This window comes from Akebia trifoliata, chromosome 12 (genome assembly GCF_017979445.1).
Source record: "Akebia trifoliata isolate Shusen 1 chromosome 12, ASM1797944v1, whole genome shotgun sequence".
NCBI classification, from domain to species: Eukaryota; Viridiplantae; Streptophyta; class Magnoliopsida; order Ranunculales; family Lardizabalaceae; genus Akebia; species Akebia trifoliata.
The window spans coordinates 28032746-28057215 of NC_141386.1; the positions used below are offsets into that span (position 1 = coordinate 28032746).

Consider the following 24470-nt stretch of genomic DNA (forward strand, 5'->3'; position numbering starts at 1 on the left):
TCAAGGATCCTATATTAATGTTAATACAATTTTTTACTTTTTATTTTTTGTGATAATCAAGTATCCCTGTAAACAGCGGCCTGGGCCCGTATTTGGGCTTTGCCCAGTGATTAGTCTCGGGGAACGTGCAATGCCTGCACATCACACGCACTAGGTAAGTGAGAGTGCCCTCATGAGTGGCCCTTGAGAATTAATGCTCGTACTGGGTATAGAACTCACGACTTATGGGCATTAACCACTAGCACAATGGCCCATCTCCGATTAGATAGTGGCAAAGTACTAGAAGTATCAACAAGTCTATTTAAAGAAGCTTTTAGATATAGGCCCCTATCTCTCTTCTACAACCCTATAATCCATTGATAATCTTCAAGATCTCTGCAAACAATCACATATACTTTCAAATTAGGCTTATCATGTTCATAGTCTCCAATAGTAAGCTCAATGATTGAGATTATCCTACAATTAAGAGAATTATTGTATAATGAACTTAAAACAAATAATATTTGGATTATTCACATAATAATAATTATGATAATTATGTGAAAATAAGCAACATTTAAGTTTTATCACACACCCATAAGGGTGGAAAGATTCAAACCCGTGACCTATACTAATCCAACGATTTGATACCATGTTAACCTACCAACTACTCCAAAGGACCAATCTGTTGGAGCGGGGAAGAACAATGAATGTAAGAGGATCACGAGGATTAATTGGGCTATGACACAACCGAGAGTGGAGGAAAATATAAACTCAACAGGAAATGTCAAAGGAAGTCAATTTAGCATTTTCCAATACCAAAATTCTCAAATTTCGAAAGGAAAATTATGAACAGACTTCCTTTGACAATGCACTCAACACTGTGCTGAGGTGGCACTTTGAAGAGAACCAAAAATTTGTTTCCTTGTATCTTGAGGGAAAAAATCTATAGTTTTCTACATAATGTCACATCTATAGACACCCAAATTTGTCCAAACCAAGCCAATGACCTCTCGAAATCCAACAAACAGAAGCCCAATTCAAAAGACTTCAATTTAACCAAGTGGGGCCCATCTCAGGGAGCTCAAATCTTCAAAATCAAATTTCCAAAGTTTAAAATTAAGATAGGTCGTGGGTTACGCATGGCCCTAGCAAATTTTACACTATACCTAGGATAGGTCATCGAATCTTGTATTTTTTGCATTGAACTTCACTAACTAAAGGTCCAAATAGTTGGTATGTTATCTTTGAGAATTGTGCACTTGATGCTACGGATTTGCTTAAGGGAAATTGACATTTAACCCCTCTTACTCCTTGTTTTCCAAGAAAATTCAAGGTAAATTCTCATTCTACCTTCTCTTTAATGCTTGATTAAGTACTTAAGTTTGATTTTTGTGTAAATTATGTTTTCCCAATCTTGATATTTGATCACTCTTGGTGATAAATAACCAATTACTCTTCTATCCTTAGTTTGTTGAGGGTAATTAACTATTACACCCATCTTTTTATTCAACTCAAAGTCGTTTTCCAACAAAATCCTTGTAAATTTACCAAATTCAAAGGATTTTAACCGTTTTGTCTATGAAAGAGAATTCTCTAGAACTTGTGAACAATGACCTTTCCCACCCCAAGTTTGTTGAGAGTCTATCAAAGCAATTGACCTCTAAGTCCTTTCACCCTTAAAAATATTGCATGTCATTGCTACTCGATTCAATAAAGTTTGACCACATTCAAAGGGTATGAATATTTTTGCCCACCTACAAGAATTATCTAGAACCTTGAGTATTTTGACACCTCTACCCCTTGATGATCATGATTGGTAAGACTCAAAAAGGTGTAAAGACCATCAAGAACAACTTGGTTAAGGGTATTAAAAGTCTTTTATTGAGGTTTTCTTGAGAATATTTTAAAGTTAAGGAAATTGGACATTTATATCTCTAAGGTATCCCATGAGTTCATAAATAAAAGACGCATTCATTCCTTTTTTGTATAAATTGAAAGTCAAAGATTCTTTTTTACTTTTTTTAGTCCCATATCGGATAAATACAAGAATAGTTTCCAATTTATTTATGATTGAAAGCACCTTTGATCCACATGTGCGGATCAACTTTTATTTTTTGGAGTCGCCACCTAGTTTTAGGGTCTAGAAATCGAAACATGACTCTAAGGGATAAATAGTATTAAATCACAAAAAAGAAAACTATAGGTCCATGGATTACGTTACGGGATTGGAAGATGTTAGGCACCAATCCCGTCCGACGAATGTTGGTCTCTACTTTTCCCAAAAAATTTACATTGCAAAAAAAATGACCTGAAAAATAAAAAATAATAAAAAATATCTTCTTTTACCTAAGTGATTGCGACGGTTGATTCTCTCAAAAATTGACGAAAGACATTCCTCATGTGAATCTTCTCGTTTTTGTCTCCATTGCTATATTTGCTTCCGATCTTCGAGATGAGAGTTTTTTCTCCTATATCTGAATATTTTCTGACTTTTCAGGGTGTTTTAAAGAGTTTCTAGGTATTTTTTATATTGAAAAGTGAGATTTGAGTGTTAGATATGGACTTGGAACTTCAAATTTTAGGTTTTGGGAAGTCTTGAAAGAGTTTTTGACCTCTCTTTTCTAGGATTTTTCTTTACCTACAAATTTAAGTGGTAGAGGCTCCTTTTTAAAGAGCTTTTAGATAAGATTATAATTTGGATTAAGTCTTTTAGAGATAAAGTCTAATTTGTTAAGTTGTTTAGATTAGGATAATATTTTAGATAAGTTTTATTTGAATTTTAAATTTTGAATTTTAATTTTTTTTTACTTACATAGAATGATAATTTTTTTTATTTTTTGGGAACCCCTTAATGGAGGGTTCTTTATTAAATTATATTTTTAATTCTTTGGGACCCTCAGTGGAGGTTTTTAATTAAATATCATATGGACCCCACTTAAGTAAATGGGTCACATTTAAAATTTGGATCGTAGGCGTAATTAATTGATTTGTTCAAATAATTTAATTTGATTTTTAGGATTTGAAAAATTATTGTTTTGCCCTCAAAGAGGGCTTTTGTGTTGAAAAGGTTGATTTTCGACGTTTTGAAATGTTTTGGAAGTAGTTTTCGTACAGAATTCAATTAGAATATTGGTTTGTATCACTTATGGGTTTTTAGCATGAAATAATTGTAGATCCTAGAGAGGTGTTTTCGTAATTTTGTTGAATTTTATGAAAATTGACGAAACAGTTTATTTGATTTCGATTTGTTATTTTATGTATTCGAAAAGATTTTCCTAACAGTAATGTAGGCTCTAGGGACGTTTCGATGTCAGGGATATTTTGATAATTTAATCATTTTTTAATGATTTTTCTCATAAACGTTTTTTTTTATCTGAAAATGATGATTTCTATATTTTTTTATCATATTTTTTCAGCATAACGTGATTTCTAAAGTTTGCTTGCATGAAATATCTCATCTGAATTTTGAAAATACATTTAGTAACAACAAAAAATATTATAATCTTCATCCATCATTAAGAACCATCGCAATCGGATTGACAAGTTGATTAATCAGATGAGTGCAAAATATGAGGTGTCCCTAATGCTATTGCTTGAGTGTGAAAGAGAAAAAGACGGAGTCCGCACGCACATGAAGGCCCGAGGCACTAAAATCAGAATTTCCAACACTATTTACTTGAAAATTTGTATTTAAATATATCGTTTATGGTGTTCATTCACACCTTAACTCTTTCGATGGTGACTACTCATAAACCCACGTAGATGAGGTTAAAACCCCTTGAACTTTTAGTATCTATAACATGAGTATAGGGTTGAAGGAAATTTGTTTATATCGACTCATTTCAAAATTATTTCTTTGTTTGAGTTAAAGCAACTCCAACTCAAATAACCATAATCGCTAGGCATAATGGGTAGGCATTTTATTATGAAGAGACATTTTGGCTATTTAAAGGGTTTGCACTCCAACCGTATTAGCCAAAATGATTCTCCATAAATATTTTTAATATTTTTTTTAATTCTATCCAAAATTCAGCTACGATAAAATCATACCCAATTGTCTTCGCTTTTTCACAGACAACAGGTAGAGTTCAGAGAGAATCTCACTCTCTTCTTTTGCCTCTCTCTCTCTCTCTACAAAATATTTCAAAATGGAGAACCAGGTGCATAGTGCGTTGAAGACCTTTCTTAAGGCTTTGGCTCTCCAAAACGACAATTGGGAGGGGATGCCTAGCCCGACTACGTTGGAGTAGCTCTTTTGAACTTCCTGGGAATTGAGCTTTCTATAATTCCCCACAATTCTCAAATTTAGAGGAGTTACGACTCCCACCTGAAAGGGTCAGAGTTACAACTCCAACCCACCAACTCTACCATGGCCATCCATAGTCCACACTGCCAAACTGACCATGCAGCCTAGACCACGCAATGGCAACTGATGCCGACATGTCGCATATGTACCTAATGGTTATTCAAACTACTTCAGACAACAAAATGTTAGAAGTTCATTTTGGTAGTTGATCTCATCTCGCAAAACTCCAACTCCATCTTCCAAACAAGTTCTAAGGAAAATTGGTTGAACTAGGAGATCTGAACTTCTTTAAGTTAGGATCACCTCCTTGATTTGATTAATGTTGTTGAAAACTGATGCCCAACCAAGCTATAACAATGTATAGAGTATGACACCTTCCAAACAAGCAATAAAATTCCTATATAAATATAAGGAAATTATAATTACACCCAACGAGTACAGGTATATATTGATACACCCATAAATTTATTTTAGAAAAACAAAGGTACTCCGAAAGCACTTTCATCACAATAATAAATGTATAGACCCTTCATCCATCATTAATGTCATTTTTAGTTGCTATTATTGTTGTTGTTGTTGTTGTTGTAAGTTAATCAAATTATAATAAGCACCATTCTTGTTCTCTAAAAGACTAGAATGGCTCCCTTGTTCTATGATCTTTCCATCCTGCAATACTGATATTTGATCTGCATTTTGAATGGTAGACAATCTATGTGCCACCATGACCGTAGTTCTGCTTGTCATTAACCTGTCTAAGGCTTGTTGGACCACACGCTCAGACTCCACATCAAGGGCACTAGTAGCCTCATCGAGGAGCAATATTGCAGGGTTCTTGAGAACAGCTCTAGCAATGGCGACCCGTTGCTTCTGACCACCAGATAATTGCACCCCTCGCTCCCCAACGTTTGTCGAGTAGCCCTCAGGGAGGCCACTAATGAAGGTGTGAGCGTTAGCAACTTTAGCGGCCTCAATTACCTCAGATTCCGAGGCACCGTCTTTCCCGTAAAGAATGTTCTCGTAGATTGACGTGGCGAAGAGTGCTGGTTCTTGTTGGACAAGACCGATGTGCTTTCGGAGAGACTTGAGCTTGACTTTCTTAATATCCTTTCCTGCAAGAATTGATGTAAAAAAGCTTTAGTGGTTTTTTGGGTATCTTTGGAAGGAGAGAAACAAGCGTGTTTTTAATGAGAGTAGCATTTTAGGCCTTATTTTATTTTAGTATGAGCTTTGTTGAGTCAATTTGAAACTCAAAAAAGTTGACTTGATTCAATTGAATTTCGAATGGACTCAGTATTAAAAGTCGTTTGAAAACTCGATGGAGTTATATGTAATCTAAATATTCATTTTTTGAAAAATCAGCCCATTCCGAAACTTCTAACCCATACGGTAAAAAAATGTTTGGCACAATGTTTCGCTCTCTTTAGGGCTCCAAACGCCACCCATATATATATATATGGACCAACATCCTTGTGGCACACAGAAACATGATTGTGTGCCAAGTTAATGAAGAACACAAAATTTTAAAACTCAAATATTAAAAATAAGAAGACATCTTCCATATTAGTTAGTGCATTTTAAAGCTTGAAGTTCAGGTGGTCATACATTTTCAAAGCCTTTAACCAACAAAAAGAAGGTACTTTTTTAAACCTAAATCTAAATCATGAACTTTAGAGGGTTGTGACAGCCATGTTGTCCAAATGAGGACCTTGGTCCAGGCTCTACATGGTCCTTCCGTCCAAGTAACCTTCTTCAAATAGACGTAACTATCTTGGTCTAGACAACTTTTTAACCCTCTAATGTTTATGATTTAGATTTGGTTTTGAATCCAAATTTTTTTTTTATTATTTTTTCCTAGAATTCTAAAACTTTTGTGCTCTACATCCCTTTGGTACTCAATCATGTGTTCTTTTTTTAATTTGACCTCCTTGTGTTTATCTTCTACTTACTGAAATTTACACTTAACATAACAGAAAGAGATGCAGCTGAAATACTCACCATCAATCATCACCATTCCTTCCGTTGGATCGTAGAATCGTAGTATAAGAGAAAGCACTGAACTCTTACCAGACCCACTTGTTCCTACCAATGCCATGCTCTTGCCTTTCTGTACTAGAAGATCAAAATTCTTGAAGATGATGATATCTGGCCTTGAAGGGTAACGAAACTCAACACCTCGAATCTCAATGGTGCCCTCAACAATTGTCACCTCCTCTCCTATGTCACCAACCACTTTGGTCTTTCTGTCCAATATTTCAAAGACTGAAGCTACCATTTGGTTTCCCTTTATGATGTCGGGAGCCAATGCCAATGTCTCTCCCATTGCTATTGCAGTTACGATTAGTACTATAAAAGTTTTCATTATCGATTTAAAGCTTGCTAGCTTCTTCCCCATCAAGACAGAACCGTACCTACTCAGAAAAATTGGAAAAAAAATTAGATAGCTCTACTGAGACCCGACTAGATTTTATTATAAAATCAGTTTGATTCATGATCAACAGTTTTATGTGAACTTTTTCTTGAATGATTTAGAAATGCTCTTCCACGTTTTGTTCAATATTAGAGATACCCCCGTGTTTTCAAACTGATGAATGCCCCCTTAACATAGGTCTTCTTCTCTAAGGAAAACATAAAGACCTAAATGCCCTCATCTTCATCCGCCACCCAAAAAACCCTTTGATTTTCTCCCCAAATCATCATTTTCAACCTGCCTTTTAACCTCGTTTCCAATCCTAAGATTCTGTCTTCTTCAACGTTCGAATGCCAAGAACAAGATAGAATTTTTGGAGAAGCAGAGGATGGATTTTTGGGAAGAAAATTTTGGTGTTTATACAAGATATTGAAGATGAGGTTGAATAGATTAAAAATAGTTTATCCTAGAAGTTAACAACTTCAAGATAAACTCGCCTTAAGTCTTAACATTTTATCTCCTGCAACCTTCAAATATCAAGAACAAGATAGGATTTTTGGAGAAGTAGAAGGATGGATTTTTGGGTTGAAAAATTAAGAGTTTTCTACAAGACATTGAGTATGATGGATTGAAGATGATATTGAATAGGTTTAAAATAATTTAACCTAGAAGTTAACAACTTGAAGATAGATTTTGTAAGATAAAAAATCAAGGTGTTTTAACCATAGGTTGAAAATGGGGTCATTTCACATTAGTCTCTCATACAAAATGTATGAGGTCATTTTACATTAGTCTCTCATGCAAAGTTTGGGGTACCCTAGGAGTTGGTGAAAATTGAATGAGGGATTGATGTTAACAAATGATCTCTTTTACAGAACTAAACTAACAAAAATGACTGAAAATGCCTTATGCCTTCAACCTCTTACACCCGTCATGGTCAATCTTAAATCAAAAGCTTTTGATTTTCTTCTTAAAAATTCTATTATCGTCGATTCCCTTTATTAAGGTTTGAAGGCTGAAGGAGATGAAATCCTAAGGTTGAAAGCATGGGTAAAAACTTGTAACCACTAGGTCAAAGAAGAGAAAGATGAAGGATTTTCAACAAGAGTCTGAAAACATAGGCATTTTGGTAATCTTCTATTAGTCAAGAAATGTATTTTGGTATCTTCTATTAGTCAAGAAATGTAATGACATATCTCTAATTTTCAACATAATTTGGAGGGGCACGTCAAAATCAAATTACCCTTATATTAGAAGCTCTATTTATATACCATGTCTATAAATTTGTAGATCAAAACCAAAACACATACCATAAGGCGAGGCCATAACATGAGAAGATGAAGAATTGGGAGACTCCATAGAAGATGCCAGCAATCTGACCACGGTGAAAGGAGCGCTTGGATGGCTCAGCGAGCTCACTGGCATACAAGTCAATGACCTTGTCTTCAGAGCAGAATGCCGCGACAGTGCGAATATTGCTCACTGCCTCACCAGCAATCATGTTAGCTTTAAGGTAAGCCTTGCTCAAGTTGCCTCCATAGCCTTTCATGAAAAGTTTCTGCCATATATTCTCGTCCATAAAACAGCATTTTAGAAGAATGTTTTCTTGAATCTTATGTTGTCCGAAGTAATGTATTAAGAATGAAAAAACATGAAAAATTTGGTAAGATCATGGTCGAAATCTCATTCGATTAGACCAAGTTACATTTATTAAAGAATTTGAATGTCTATCCCAAAAATAATATCTTGAAAAGAGAATATTTGGAAAATTTTTGGGTGAAGAACTTTCAAATATTCCAATTCTATTTGAATCGAACCAACCTTATTACAAAATCCGATCATCTAGTTGGACCACGGTTCGATCCCATTTTTTAGGCACTAACTAAATTGCTTAGATAGGTGAGCCACAAGTTAAAAAAAGGGACAAAGAGAGGGTACCTCGCTAATGTGTCCACAGACGATAAGAGGATAAACGGCCAATATTACAAGTGTGACCCTCCAATTTAGGATGAAACCAATGATGAATGAGGCGATGATCAAAGATATGTTTTGTAAGAGGATCGTAGATCGATCAACGACTATTGATCTTAACAGAGTTGCATCGGCTTCTAGTCGCGATGACAAAATAGAGCTGTTGTTTTCTATGTCATCAAACCATCCGATTTCATTCCTCAAAATGGCTGCAATAAAAGATTTGACCTCAGGTTAGTAAAATGTTAAAAAAGAAGAACAAGAATGGTATGGAAGTTAGCCCGGATATATCCTAGGGATACATGACAGTCATTGGGATACACATTATACATATGAAAAAGGTTATATTGGACCGAAGGATCAAATAGAGCCTGGACCAAGGTCTTCATTTGGACCATACAAACTGCCACATTGACCCAAATGACACCTCAATTTTTATGGGTTCATCGTTTAGATTAGATTAAAAAAAATTATTTACTTCGTCAAATTCTTTTTCTTTTTCTTTTTTGGTCTTGGTCCTAATGGATAGGATCGAACAAAAAGTTACAATTTAACAGCTAGAAATCACTAGTTAAGCCCATTGAATGGTGAGTAAATATTAATGATGAACAATGGATCCGAAAAATGTTCTAGATGGACAATCTTATGAAGATAATGATTTGATGTATCAATGTACAATATAGTATAATGAATCATATTTAATACTTCAGTATTCGTACTCAAGTTCCATTATCAAAGTGGTATAAAGTATTTGTACCTGCAAACATCCTCTCTCTTACTCGAAGAGTAAGTCGTTCTCCCATGATACCGAAGCTGAAGTGTTCAATGGTATGAAAGATGACAGTAAAAACAGCACCACCACAGAAAAGAAATGCAATCTTTTTTATTTCTCGTTGCGTGGTCTCCCAATCCATGTAGTAGGAGACAAGAGCTTGTGAAACTCCAAGAGCGAAAAGTGGCATTTGGGCCCCAAACAAAATGGCACCTATGATGCCCAAAAGGCCATGTATCCAATCAGGAGCTACCATTGCATATAATCTTCTTATCGAGACAGGTTTTGGCTTAACAGTTTCAATCCCATCAACAACATGACGGCTTGCAGATTCCTTATCTGAATGGACACTGCCACCAAAACTGGAGCTTGCACGAGATGATTCTTTCAAATATGTAAGGCTGCCAAAGAGATGTAGATCAGAAGTCACACATATTTCGTTAGTAGTTGAAAACGGATTTTAAACCCATGGTAACAATATCAACCGTCAACATTCACTGACTTTACCAATGCTATAATAGAGGAGAGCTTATATTGTCAAACAATTTTTTCTTATATATAGGTGCAGGGACATTAGCATTCTCCACCATATTCATTTTCCAATAATACCCTTGCCCATTTTGTCTTTTAGTAAAAAAAACAAGTATATATTGGTCTTTTACATAATAAATGTTAAGGGCATTTTAGTATTTGAATTTAAATGTTTTGTTTACAATAAATGCTAAGAGCATTTATTATTTAAACAAGCATTTATTATGGAAAAGACCAACATACCCTTGTCTTTTTTACTAAAAGACAAAATAGGGATTATTGAAAAGTAAATGTAGTGGAGAATGCTAACATTCCCTTGAGATCTTCTAGTCTTGGACGTTAGCATTACCCATAGTTATATATAACTCACAAAGGATCCAAAAAGTTATTAAAAGGAAAGAAGAAGGGAGCAGCTGCAATGACAATGACACAGTGCCCAACCTCTGATTCCTCCTTCGATCATTCTCTAAACATTGTTTTCTCACAATAGTAGAGATCCAAATAGAAGAGCTTTATTTTTTTGAGAGGAGAAGAAAAAATGAAAAGGGGGTTTGATTATTAAAAAATGGAATGGTTATTCGCACCCCAAACACCATATTTAATTTCATCATTTGTAGATAATTTTATAAGAGAAAAATGTCAGATACATAAGCTTTCTAAAACATGTTTGTTTTGTTCTCCAGATCATTTTATATATGTACTGACAAGAAATTTCAACTGAGATCACTTTACCAATGAACATGTTATTAAGAAAGGTCATCTTGATTGGTGATTTTTATCCGTTTAATTCGATCTCTTTACCCATAATGAATAAATGTTCAAATTCAACCGATAAAAATCACCTATCAAGCTGATATTTGTATTTGGATCTACCATGAGTATAGGCCACACCAAGGATTAAAATTTTATTTGGATGGAATGTTTCAGGTGGGAGAAGAATCTCTGTCTCGACCGAAACATTCCCAAATATCTCATGAATCTGAAATATTCTAAAAACATTCATTGTTTTGGGATCTATGTTTCACTCATTTCCCAGCTGAAATCAGAATGTTTCGGATGAAACAATATTCCAATATGGTATGTACAAAATTTAAACTATGGGCCACATATCAAAATTGAACTCCATCAAAACAAACATCTGATTGGACATAGTTCTAAAAATACCTTTTAATTTTTTTTCAATACTAAAACATTGGATTGGTCACCAAAATTATGGATTGTTGAAAAGTTGATTGGATATTTAGAATCACTTAATCCATATTTGTAGGCTATGATGACTATTGATCAACTTACCTGGGTGGTTGTCCCATAGTGGAAGGCTGAGATTTCGAATCAGCCTCCTCTTTGAGCTGAACAAGCGATGCATATGCACCGTTGGGGTCCAACATAAGTGCCTCATGGGTCCCAGTCTCGATGATCTCCCCACCTTCGACAACTGCGATCATGTCTGCATTCCTTACAGTGGAGAGGCGGTGTGCCACCACAATGGTCGTTCTTCCTACCATGACACGATCAAGCGCTTCTTGCACACTCTTCTCAGACTCAGCATCAAGGGAGCTTGTTGCCTCATCTAAGAGAAGAATTGAAGGGTTCTTAACTATAGCTCGAGCTATGGCGATCCGTTGCTTTTGTCCACCTGACAATTGTATCCCTCTCTCACCCACCTATAACAACAACAACAATAACAATAACAATAACAACAACGACAACAACAACCAAAAAGTGGCATTAGGACTAGTGGTCTGCAACATTATATCGGTCACTTCAGAAACAATGTGAAGAGATTGTTAAGATTTTATGTCTTGACATAGTTTTACACTAGTTTTTAGTCTCATAACTAAGTTTGGATTAGGCAATTATTTGACTGGTATCAGTTTGATTTAATTCAGATAAATATGATAAGTTTGGGAGTCCTACTCAAAACCAATTGGCAATGAGTGAAGAGGCCCAGGAGATTATAAGGAGAGAGAGAGAGAAGGCACTGAGTGTCCAATGTGGGACTAAACTCAACACACCCCGCATGTGTGGGCTGGAATGGGGCAAAGCATGTGGAGATATGAACTAGGTGACGTGGAGGAGAGAAAGGCACGCTCTGATACCATGATAAGTTTGGGGGTCCAACTCAAAACCAATTGGCCATGTGGAGAGGCCCAGGAGCTTATAAAGAGAGAGACAAGGCAATGAGTGTCTGATGTGGGACTAAACTCAACAAAGTCCAAAAAAGTTTGAAAAAACTTCGGGAATTTTATAAATGATGTTTAATTGGATTTCTTCCCAAAAAAAACAGCATCTTCAAGCTCCCTAAAAACCCTCCATGTTCTAAGATTTGAAGGTTCAAGAAGTTAGAATCGTGAGATAGAAGGATAAAATTTATCGTTGAGGTTGAAGATGATAGATTTTTAGGGAAAATACAAGGTTCATATTTAGACAATGAAAGTAAAAGAATGTTTTTAATAAGATTTTGGAAGAGAAGAAGAAGAATGAAGGTTGAAGATGGACTTTTAGAAAAATATATATCAAGGTTGTAAAAAAGATCAATAAGCTTTGAAATAAAAAAGAAGAAAAAGATGAAGAAGAAGACATGTTACATGAAGAAATTAACGCAAGCGGTCCCTTTGTTAGAGTATTAGAAATGGTGTATCGCATCAATAAACTTCATTCTCTTGTTTAACAAATCTGATTAATTATCTTAAAGATTCTAACCTTTACTAATCTCTGTAAAACATAATTCAGTGTATCGTAGTACACCTTATTACAATGCACCATATCTAATACTCTAACATCCTTAATCGGTGAATTTTTCCGAAATTTTGAAAATTTTCACTGAATTTTGTGGAAGTGACAACCTACTTCTTTATCTAAGCTTGGTACTGACAGATCCAATGATCAGGGTATATAGAAATATCCTCACATTGATACCCAAAAAAAAAAAAAAAAAACTTGAAGAAAAGAAGAAACCATCACCTGAGTTTCATATCTATCAGGAAGTTTGTTGATGAAAGAAAATGCCTCAGAAAGCTTCGCGGCACGTCTAATGTCTTCATCGGTTGCGTCATCTCTTCCATAAAGGATATTCTCACGGATGGTTGTAGCAAAAAGAGCAGGCTCTTGATTGACCAAACCAATTTGCTGCCTTAGCCACTTAAGCTCAAGCTCTCTTATATCATTTCCATCCAATAGTATGTTTCCCGAAAGAGGATCATAGAAGCGTTCGATCAATGAGATCACCGTACTTTTACCAGACCCACTACCTCCAACGAGGGCAAGGATCTTCCCAGAAGGTATATCAAGACAAAGCCTATTGAATATCACCACATCAGGACGAGACGGATAATTGAAACAGACATCCTTGAATTGTATGTGTCCTTCCACATTGTCTAGTGTTCGGCCAATTTTGGTGCTAGCTTTGCTTATTGTGTTCCTTTCAATCATCTCGAAAATGGGATACGCAGCGGATCTAGCCTGAACAAATGTAGAGATGTTTGGTGCCGCCAGCCCGAGTGACCTGATGAACAACAACCAAAGATACTAGTGCATGAGAACTTTAATTTGTTGCTCTTTTTAGCCATCCAGTTAGACAATTATGATTCAATACATTCTCCAAAACTGCATGACCAAAATATTTGAAAAATAACCAAATTTAGTATAATCACATGAAAAGGTAACCCAGAAATTATTGAAGAAAATAAGCTAAATGGAATCAGAATCTATCAAAACATGTTCTAAGGCAAAGGACCAGTTTCGAAGCTTGTTTAGAGTTACAAAATTATATTTTTTATTTTATTTTTCCAGAAATTAGTATGAACTCATGTTATGTGATTATCTTCATATAGAGTGTAAGACTTAAGGATTTGATTGAAAATATCAACAATTAGAGCTTTGGCTGTAGAAAGATTTTATAGATCCTATTAATCTAAATAATGACGATTTCTCAATCAGAAATACTAATTAATACTATTTATCCTGTCTATATTTTCCCAAGGGTGTTTATGAAAATGATTATTTACTATTTACCCTCCCTATGAACCTGCATTCAATCCAAGTGAATAGGGGTAATTAAATTCGTCAAATGGTCCATTTAACAACCGATAAATGAGATACTCGTTTTTTGAAAAAGAATATAATTACAAAATCATATATATGATTGTCTTCATGAATATTGCAAAACATGGCTGCATGGTTTAATAATTTCAACAAAATATATAGCTGTTTTAATAATTTCCTGCTTTTTTTATCTCCACTACAAGATATATAACACGCTATATCTTTCTTTGAGTTTAACAAGGAGTCAATACTTACAAGCCGGCTATGAAAACATTAGCCATGGTTGTAAAGGATTCTGCGCCATTTGATATACCCTTGTGGACAACAATACTAGTGTACCACATGAGTAACGCCCACGAAAAGAATAATACACAATGGATGGATCCAAGCCCTAGACCCTTAGCTAATCCACCCTTTTTCCCATACTTGTAAGTATTCAGAAGAGCTGTTTTGTATGATTTTACGGCCTTTTCTTCACCCACAAATGCCTGAACAATACGTACATTCCCAACAACCTGAAAATTATAAGAAGTTTAGTGTAACAACACTGGCATCTTAACGTTTTGATACAAATTTGAGTTAACAATAGTACATAAAAGACTTTAGACATCAGTTAAAACCGATGTTTATAGGAGCGATGTCTAAAATGTGGTTTTAGACATCGGTTTTTAAGTGATATCTAAAGTAACAAAAGAAGTCAGTTTTTTAAGAACTTTAACATAATTGGAGAATGAGAAAGAGAAAAGGAGGAAATAAAACAACCTCTTCTGCTATTGCTCCTGCCTTCACGTAGGATTGTCTGACTCGTGAAACTAGACTAATTGCTATATATGCATACACACCACCCGCAATGGCAATCAAAGGGACTATAGCTAAAGTTACAAGACTAATTTGCCACACTCGCGAGAACCCAATTGCAAATCCTGCAATAAAACGGCTTATGTAGTGCATGAAGTTCCCAACCTGCGAACTCATTTCATGAAAATTAGAATTAGAGAAACTCACGAGTTTATAGATTTGTGTGTGAAAGTAAATAAAGATCCAAAGATCAATATGGAATTAATTGATTACATGATACTAAAAATTAAAAAAATGCATTAACGTGTTTGTTGATACAAACTCTCTTCGCCTGGGGGAGAGAAAAACGAGGGCCAAAAACTTGAAACTATAGTTGTAAAATGCGTGTCCTAATCTCAATCTTATATACTTTCATAATTCTTAAATTACTCAATCTTATTGGTTTAACTTGAGATATTTGAGTTGCTAAGTGATCTTTGACCATCCAATTTATGCAATATTTATAGATTGTCATTGGTTATTAATCATTTATTGAACCAAACTATCATCGAGCAACAATATATATAGAAAAAGTTTACAAGGACAGACGATCATGTAGAGCCTCAATCGACCATTGACCAAGGTCCTCATTTAGACCACGTTGACCCCGAAAAGAAACATTTTTGTTCACTTGATCAAGGGTTCGAAAATGGATGACCATTAAACACCCAAATTTAAAATTTTCTAAAGGGAGGTTTTTTTTTTAAGAGAACATTTTTCGAGGGTCATAGACCCTTTCTTATATAATTTGTTTCCAAATATAGTCCTACCATAACAAATTAATTACAAATATACCTAATTAATAATAATTAATTACAAACTAACAAAAAATGACCTAAATGCTCTTATCTTCAACCTGTACCCCAAAAGTCATTGATTGTTCTCCCAAAAATTAATCTGTCTTCTTCAAGCTATTCAACCTCTAGCATAGATTATTTTTAAGAAAACTGCTATTGCCACACCAACTTTTACTAATGCCACACCAATTCCTATGAAAATCACGCACACAGTTGGTGTGGTAACAGTAACTCATTTTTTATCTTCTTTAATCCATCATTTTCTCACATTAAATCCTTTAGAAATCCTTGATTTTTACCCAAAATTCCATTGCCTTCCACTTCCCTGAAAATCCCATCTTGTTCTTGAGGTTCAAAGATTGTAAACTGATTTTTGGGAAGAAAAAATGAAGGGTTTTTTAGATATATATAATTTGAATATGACGGCAATTAAGCCATTCATTATTAGTCTATTAGAGTAGACTAAGTTCAAGATAAGAAAATCTTCAGTTAGGAAACACAACGGTGTCTCTAATTAACCATTAAATTAGTAACTTTAATAAATAAAAATCATGTAAAAGAGATGAAGAAATGTTTGGTAAAAAGAAATTAGAAATTTTAATTACAATAATGCCCATACCTTCTCAGAAATGGCGTCTTGGACCACAATAATGTCGCTAGTGATGGCAGCAATGACTTCCCCTGTAGACGCGTCGGTATCAAAAAGACTAATGTCCTGATTCAACATCGACCTCAGATACGCCAACCTCATCTTTGCTGCTTGACGTTCTCCCGTATACATCCAACAAGCCACCTCTATACATGTCCGCATCAATTTATCCACCATTAATTAAACTTATCTTCATCATTGTCATCATCTTCATCTAGATAGCTAAGTTAACCAACTCTTTAACTAGGAAAGTATAAAGGCTAATTTAAGATTAATTATATTGCCACACCAACTTTTGCTAATACCATTGGGTGGTGGAAAATAATTTTTTTTTTATTAATTTCCTCTTAGTGAAGCTTATTAAAATTGGAGAGCTGCTATTGGCATCTCAAATTTTACTTATTACATCCTAATTTTTTTAATTATTTACCGCACCTCAATTAAATATCAAAACACACTGTTCAAACATTAAGAAGGTTTGCCTCAAATTAGTCTCAACATTACAAAACATTATAACACTCATTCAAGCAATTTCAGTAGTTATTTATAATTATGATTAAGCTCATATAAAATCCTAAATCCAAAAATAAAAATTTAATGGAAGAAAAAAAAAAAAAAAAAACCTACAGAATTTCTATTGACACCCTAACTTTTACTTATTCTCCATCATTTACTTATTTTCTAGGGTGATTTATCATTTCGTGTGGTGAATATGACGGAAATTTTCGAGTTCGATACAATGTTCATAATAATTTCAAAGACAAGCATAAATCATTTTTCAGCGAATTTGTTAGCACGTACTTCTAATTTAAAGTGACAAACTCATTGATAAATTACCAACGAATTCATCATTAAAAAATAAGAATATTTTATCTATAAATTTACTTGTGAATTCATCACTTTAAAATTAAGTGTATTTTGACTTTAAATTTACCAAAATACCTATCAACAAACTCGGTAGAAAATGATTCGTGCATGTTTTGGGAATTAAAATGAATAATGCACTGAAACCGGAATTTGGACATAAGTTGCACACGTTTTGAGAAAAATCCATATTTTCTATATTTTTAATTGGGGTGTAATAGATAAAAGTTAGGTGTCAATAGAAGCTCTCTAAAATTTTGTGATCTTACATCCATGTGACTTCCCTTCATGTTTTGGATAGGAAGAGATGGGTAGTCAGGAAACTTCCCTTAATAAATATCTTGTTTGTCCCCCTTCTCTCAACCAAAAATAAATTAAATAACAATAAAATCATTATCCTCAACCATAAAATTTATTTCAATGTCACATAAAATAATAATTTTAGTTATTTCCTTCTCATGGACTTAGAGGACAAAATGATAGAAAAAATTAAGTTATTAATCTAATTGGGAGCACAACAATTGGCAAATAAATTAAGAAATGAAAATAAAACTTGGGATTTTACAGAATCTTAGATCGACCAATCACGTGAACCCATGTGTACGAAATGAATCCCAAATTATAAAAAATAAATAAAAATATTATCCACTAAAACCCAAGGTTGAAGACTAAGGGTTTTAATTAAGAACATCTAATAGAAGATCAGATAAAGAGCATTTATCATAAAATGAGGGAGTATCTAAAATATTCACCAAAAGCTGGAGGGGTAAGCCTAAATTCCTCAAAGATAAAGCCTTACCAGTCCAAGAAGAGAATAATATGGCAACACTCAAATAAACAAAATCCAAGGAGTACTGCAAAAACAAAAGAAAAATTATAACCAATTAAGGATCTGTTTGGAAGCAAAATTAAAAAGAAAAAAAAAATGTTTTTTTTCCCCATAAAGTAAGTAACTTACCGTTGCTACTTTATGTGAAACAGATTCCGGAAAAAGTGACGCAATACCAACTATATTTATTAATTTTCCAAAGAAAATAAAGAATACAGGCACTGAAGCACCATGAACACATGCACCCAGAGATCCAATAGCCATTAATATGTAATCTAAGGAATCTGCAAAGGAAAATAGTTTAAAAAAGGGAACTTTGCGGCTTTGTTTCTGTTGTTGTTGTTGCTCTTCTTCTTCTTTCTCTTCATCTTTCTTCTTATTTTCCTTTACATTATTGGAAAAATCTCTCCTGAAATCCATTTTTGGGGGGGAAAAAAATTGGTAGGAAAATTTAGGGGAGGCAATGTGGAGACTATAAGAGTATGAGAGTGTTAAATGAACTTGGCATTTGAAGGTTGAAGTTAGATGAGCAATTTAATGTGATATAACATTATAACTACCAAGTGGGTTGACTCCTTATTAAGTGTTATCACACATTAGGTGGTGGATTTTATAGAGTTTTTTTTCTTTTTTTTTTTGGTAGGACTGGAATTGGGCTGGTTAGCCCAAGGCCAACTCGAGCCCAGCCCGATTGATGGGCAGACTTTGGTCGAATTATGTAGAACATGAGCTGAGCATGAGTTACAATAATGCAAATCGACCTTTTCATTTGGGTTGAGCTCGGGTTGAGGGTTCGTGCAACCTAGCTCAACCAGAAACTTGTGGCTATATAATAATATATAATTTTTTTATATATTTATGTATTACATTTTATTTATTTATTTTAAAGTGTTTTAATTATTTTTATTTAAGATAGAATTTTTTATATTAATTGTATTTCTTGTTCAAAATATAAATTTATTTGCTAAAACTACCTAACTTAGGCTAACTTCAGTTTAGAAGTTCAATCTCAAGTTGAGCTTGCGTTATTGGCTCTTGTCAATGCGTAGGTTGAGAGCTATGTCACTTGAGTTGAGCTTGAATCTACTCTCCAACTCTCCCTAGTTGGCCTAGCATTTTATGATGATAACACAGCAAAATCACAATATTTAAATTTGGGAGTTCACTGGTCGTCATTTTCGAAATCTTTGATCAAATAAAGAAATGTATTTATTATTATTCTTTAGATTTGGTCTAAGCTATGAGCCCTAGAGAGCAGAGGTGATTTTTTTCAATTTTTCTGCGATGATAACATATTCATGAATCATTTTTAGATCCAGAGTAGGCCATAAACCCTAGAGGTCAGAGATGTTTTTTTTTTTTCAACGTGGCACTTTCTAGACATTGGAAAAAGTGTTAGACATGGGGCATCCTATGAAAATGACAAGTACTTTTACGAAAGGGTCTTAAAGCACGAGCGATCCAAGGGCAATTCTTACGATAGTTCTTTGAAATAATTGGGTTATATGGTCTTTTGGGTTGCTCCCACTTAATATTTTGGGTTAAGTAGATACCCTTTCTTTTGATGACTATTTGTGGTGACCCTTGTGATTTAGATAAATGTTTGACCCTTTTGCCCCTACCCTACCTCTTCCTCCAATTTTTTTGCCCATCCCCTCAATTTTTAGGAGATTTAGATACTAGATAAATCTTTGACCTTGTTGCCCCCACCCTACCTCTTCCTCCAATTTTCTGTCCACCCCCTCAATCTTTAGGTGATTTAGACACTCCTCCCTACATGGTTAATATTTTAGATCCCCCCCTCCCCTATGTTTTCAATCTAATGATATGCCCCCTTTAATTTTTTTGGGTAATTTGGACACACTTCTATCAGATTGAGGAATATTTGAGATACCCCTTTGTTTTCAAAATGATTTGGACACCCTTCTAAAATAAAAATACTTGATTTTTCTTTCTAAAACTAGTAATCTAGAATTTGTTCGTTAGATTTGTAAATTATAGTACATTAATCTTAAGATTAAAAAATAAGATAAAAACTTGTACCCAAGAGGTTGAAGATGAATGATTTTGAGAAAAGAAAGCAAAGGGATTTTGATTTCAAGTTTTAGGCGAGGGTAATAAAGTCGTTTTGCATTACTCTATTGGGAAAGACCAAGGTCAAAGTAGTATTAGGTGTTTTGTTGAATATTCAAGGCACTCCAAAATTTTAAACTAATTGCATTGCCCCTTGACTTGGCTCTCTACTAGTAGATAAATAAGAAATGACCCAAATGCCTTCTCTTTAACCTCTAACAAAAGACCCTTGAATTTTCTCCCCAAAACCACTGTTCAAATTCTTCATCCCTATCATTAATTACAATCTTACCCCCACTATAAGAAAACCCTAATGATATTTTGAATTAAAATTTTTTACTCGATTGCCATGGTAAGGGCACAAAAGAGTTGATCATTTTTCTTGTGTATCCCGAAGAAAAAGATCTATGGTTCTGTGCCCTTGCCATGATAATTACGTACGTACTGAGCAAGAAATTTCGAGTCAAAAAATCACGACTCATGAGAAAATATTGGCTCCACCCTTGCATATTAATCATACATATATATACAAAATCCTAGATAACATTCTAGATAAAGCATTTTATCTTATATAAGCTAAAAGTTTTAAAATGGGCAGATGATCTCTATGATAAGAAAATTATCTTTATAAAAAATCAGTCAATTCTGAAATTTCTAATCCTAATTTAAAAGTAGAAGAATTGTGATTCGTCAAATTTTTTTACTGTTAGTTTGTAATCACTTTTTATGATGTTAGACGCTTCAAAATTGACTTTTTTTTTTTTTTTTTTTTTTGTAAGAATGAGTGATTATAAAGATATCCTTAAAAAAAAACCAGCTTATTTCAAAACTGAGTTGGATCCATAGGATGAACCCTGTTACAGTGTACTTTTCCAAAGCTGACATCTTGAATTTTGTACTAATATGGAGGACAATCCTGGTAGATCAATCACTCAGTCAACTCCTCCTTTTTACGCTTCACATCGTACATTCCTCTTGGGTGTTCCAACTGGATTGCTTTTTATCATAGAAATAAGGGTACTCAAGCCATATTAAAATATCCACATTAATTAGTGTCCAACTGCTTTTTCATAACCCATTAGGCAAAAGGCTCTTAGTCATGAATTCGAAATCGAGTGCAGTCTCTAAATAACCTGTTTAGTGGGAGTTGTGGGCTCTCCTGTGGCCCCCAAGGATATTTAATCACACTAATGTGTGAAAACTCCCTAGGTTACCAAAAAAAAAAAATTTATTCATTCTTAGACGAAAAAAAAAAATTTAAATAAAAAATTCTAGTAAAATTACGCGAATTATTTCAACCATTTCATGCTTGCCTAGTGTGAGGTATCAAGATTTGACGGATGTGAGGGTCTTTTGATCAAACGGCTTGACTCGTGAACCCAAAGTGAAGCAAGAAGGATTCTAATTGGTCCTTTGAACGGGGACTGGAGAGAAGCACGAGAAGGAGTTTAGAATCTTATTTTACGTCAACTCTGAACTTTCATAGGAATCAAAGATGGATCAATTGGCAATCATGACAAATGGCCAACATTTTGGTGCACGATGAATCTAATTTTTCAGTTCAAGAATAAAACACGGTTTTAATTTAGTGACCTCACCAAAATTCTAATTTCAAATGCTATGGTTTTCTCCGAATCTTAGAAGCTCGTAAATTTTATTATGTCAAATATTCCTAAAATACCAAAGATAGGTAAAAATATTTTACTTCTAGATTGATTTTGGCTAGGATGAAAAAATAGATAATATCAATAAAGATAAACCGGATAGCTTTTAAACTTTCATTCGAAAGCTTATTTTAAATTATGTTGAAAAGGATGTTGCACAATTTTGGGGTGTTTGCACCTGAAATGTGATATTTTTTTTATAACGGGATATCCTTGTAAACAATGGACCGGGTTCATATCTGAGCTTTACCCAATCCACAGACTATGGTCTTGTCTAAGGACTAGTCTGGGGCACGTGCAACACCCACGCAACACACACACCAGGTAGGTGAGGATGCTCACGGGTGGCCCTTGAGGAATTAATGCTCGTATTGGGTATCAAACTCACGATCTATGGACATTAACCACTTATCAGTCCGAAATTGTCATTGAGCAAACCCTCGCGTTTCAAACTACACAAGTTGCTAAAAAACATCCAAAAATTTTGTTTTTAAAGAAAAAACACTCACATGCATGCTTTGAAATCTGAAATTTTAAGCTGAAAATGCAATCATATAATAATTCCAAGAACTTAAAATGTTTGGGTTGAAAATACAGCCATATCACTCTGTCCAGGATCAATGAAAATTTTGGAAAATTTTACACCTATCATACAACAATGTTGGTGCTGAGAAATGTGTTGAAATTTGAAAAAATAAAATAAAATAAAATAAAATAGGTCTGAAGGACACACTTAACCTTGTTTACAGGGAAACATATAGGTTCTAAAGGTGTGATTGATATCTCAGTGTTCTTCCAAAGGAGGAAGGAAAAAAAAAAGTTGCTGATGGTAGACCTAAATCTGAATTTTTCAGTAAAAAAAGTTGCAAAATCAGAATTCTTTTTACTATCAAATTAGTGCTTTAAACCAATTTTTGAAATGCGACACTTGCGTGTACTGTCAAGTTTGATCCTCCATGTCCCTAGGTGAAGTCACCCCTATGAACACAATGGAGGTTTAATGGAATTTGGATCTGTCTTTGGTCTACAATCTTTACCTAATTTATGGTCGACTAATTACAGACACTGATATTGAGCCAAAGTTAGATTTGGGGATCAAGTTGAAGGATTGGAATGTGTTAATTAAGCATCAAATCCTACTTTATATAATCGATCTCTACCAATGGAAGAGAGTTAATCACCTTATTAAGATGATTAACTTGAAAATGATTGATTAGAATGTTATTCAAATTCATAATTATATAAATGAAATTTAAAATGTTGAATCCAAAAAGAGTCATTTTGTAAAATTTGAAATTTATCGGATAAACAAAAATGTTTTGATCATGTGGGCCAGTAGGAGAATGAAGGTTTTCCATTATGTAGCCTAATGATCGATATGATTTCTAAAATTACTCAGATTCTCAAAAGTCCAATCATATCAATAATCCCAATACAAGTTAATATGAGAAAGAAAGGTTGAATCGTTATAATCTGATTACCCCACGTGGCATACTCAATCGACTCTCCTGACGTAACAAGTTCGGGAATCGCAGATCTGTACGTCTTAGTATACAAAATTACACTTCCCCATAAAAATGTGTATCCTAAGGGAACTGTGTATCTCGAGACATACAGATCTATGATTCCCAAACTTGTTATGTCAGACGAATCGATTGAGTGTGTCACATGAGGCTGTCAAATTACCACGACTCATAAAGATTTTCATATTTCCAATTTCATTGATGGGTAGGAAAATATAATTGAAATAGAAACTCTTAGCGTTTTCTCCACCATATGAATAAACCTTATGAGAGAAAATGTGATTAAAGATAATACCAAATCATTAATAAAGGTTGGATTAGTTATAAGAAACAAACTCGTTCAAAAGGTCAAAATAAAAAAGATGTAGGTATAATAAAAGAGTCGCGATCCAGAATAGTGTCATGTTCCTATAACAACAATAGGTGTCTACATGACGCATTTTTTATTGGAATTCAAACACATCGGGCTGCATGCACGACTTGGTTAAGAGTCCTAGGTGTTTTAAACTCTACAAAAACGTGTCATGTAGACACCTTGCCTTTATTATAGGAACAGGATACTATTCTGGATCCTAACTCATAATAAAATATAGAGATTTAAAGTATGTAGTCGTAGGTGTTGACAAAATATACGATCAATATTGATATTTGAGGTGGTTGTACACCTTTACTTGGACTGGGAAATAATAGTAAGAATAAACAATCAAAAACTATGATGCTATCTTTAAAATTAACAAAAAAAGCTCTAGCAATCAATCAAACACCAACAAAGATTGAAGGAGGATGCTAAATTCTGATGTGTAGGACATTCCAAGAAAGTCTTCTATATGGATAGTACTTCATAACAGAACAATTATATACTCAAAACATAGCTTTTATATATGGGTAGCATTTGGTCGACAACGTTTTGTCTTATGTGGGTTAAAAGTTTTGGAATGGGCTATTTTTTTTTTTTTTTTAGGATAATCACTATGGTGAGGAGATCATCCTCATAAAAAATTAGCCCAATCTGAAACTTCTAACCGCATCAAAAGTGATTTGCAAGTTGAAGAATTGTGGACCATCAATTTGTAAATCATTTTTGATAGGCTTAGAAACTTCAAATTTGGCTGATTTTTTGTGAGGATGATCTCTATGGTGTAGAGATATTTCTCACAAAAAATTAGTTCATTCTAAAATTTCTAACCCCATCAAAAGTCATTTACAAATTAATAATAAAAA

The 24470-nt window shown here is 34.1% G+C and overlaps 1 protein-coding gene across 1 annotated transcript; it reads right to left on the reverse strand.

The window, feature by feature from the left end:
• Positions 1 to 4663: 4663 nt before the first annotated feature.
• LOC147389275 (ABC transporter B family member 2-like) lies at positions 4664 to 18476 on the reverse strand. The gene is made up of 12 exons (XM_086418069.1): positions 18119 to 18476; positions 17960 to 18014; positions 16267 to 16442; positions 14776 to 14976; positions 14269 to 14528; positions 12934 to 13474; positions 11263 to 11633; positions 9424 to 9839; positions 8634 to 8875; positions 8006 to 8253; positions 6284 to 6696; positions 4664 to 5397 (listed from the first exon to the last, which is right to left on the reverse strand). The coding sequence occupies exons 1-12, from the start codon at positions 18407 to 18409 to the stop codon at positions 4850 to 4852; spliced, it is 3762 nt and encodes a 1253-aa protein (XP_086274195.1). The 5' UTR covers positions 18410 to 18476; the 3' UTR covers positions 4664 to 4849.
• Between the last annotated feature and the right edge of the window lie 5994 nt (positions 18477 to 24470).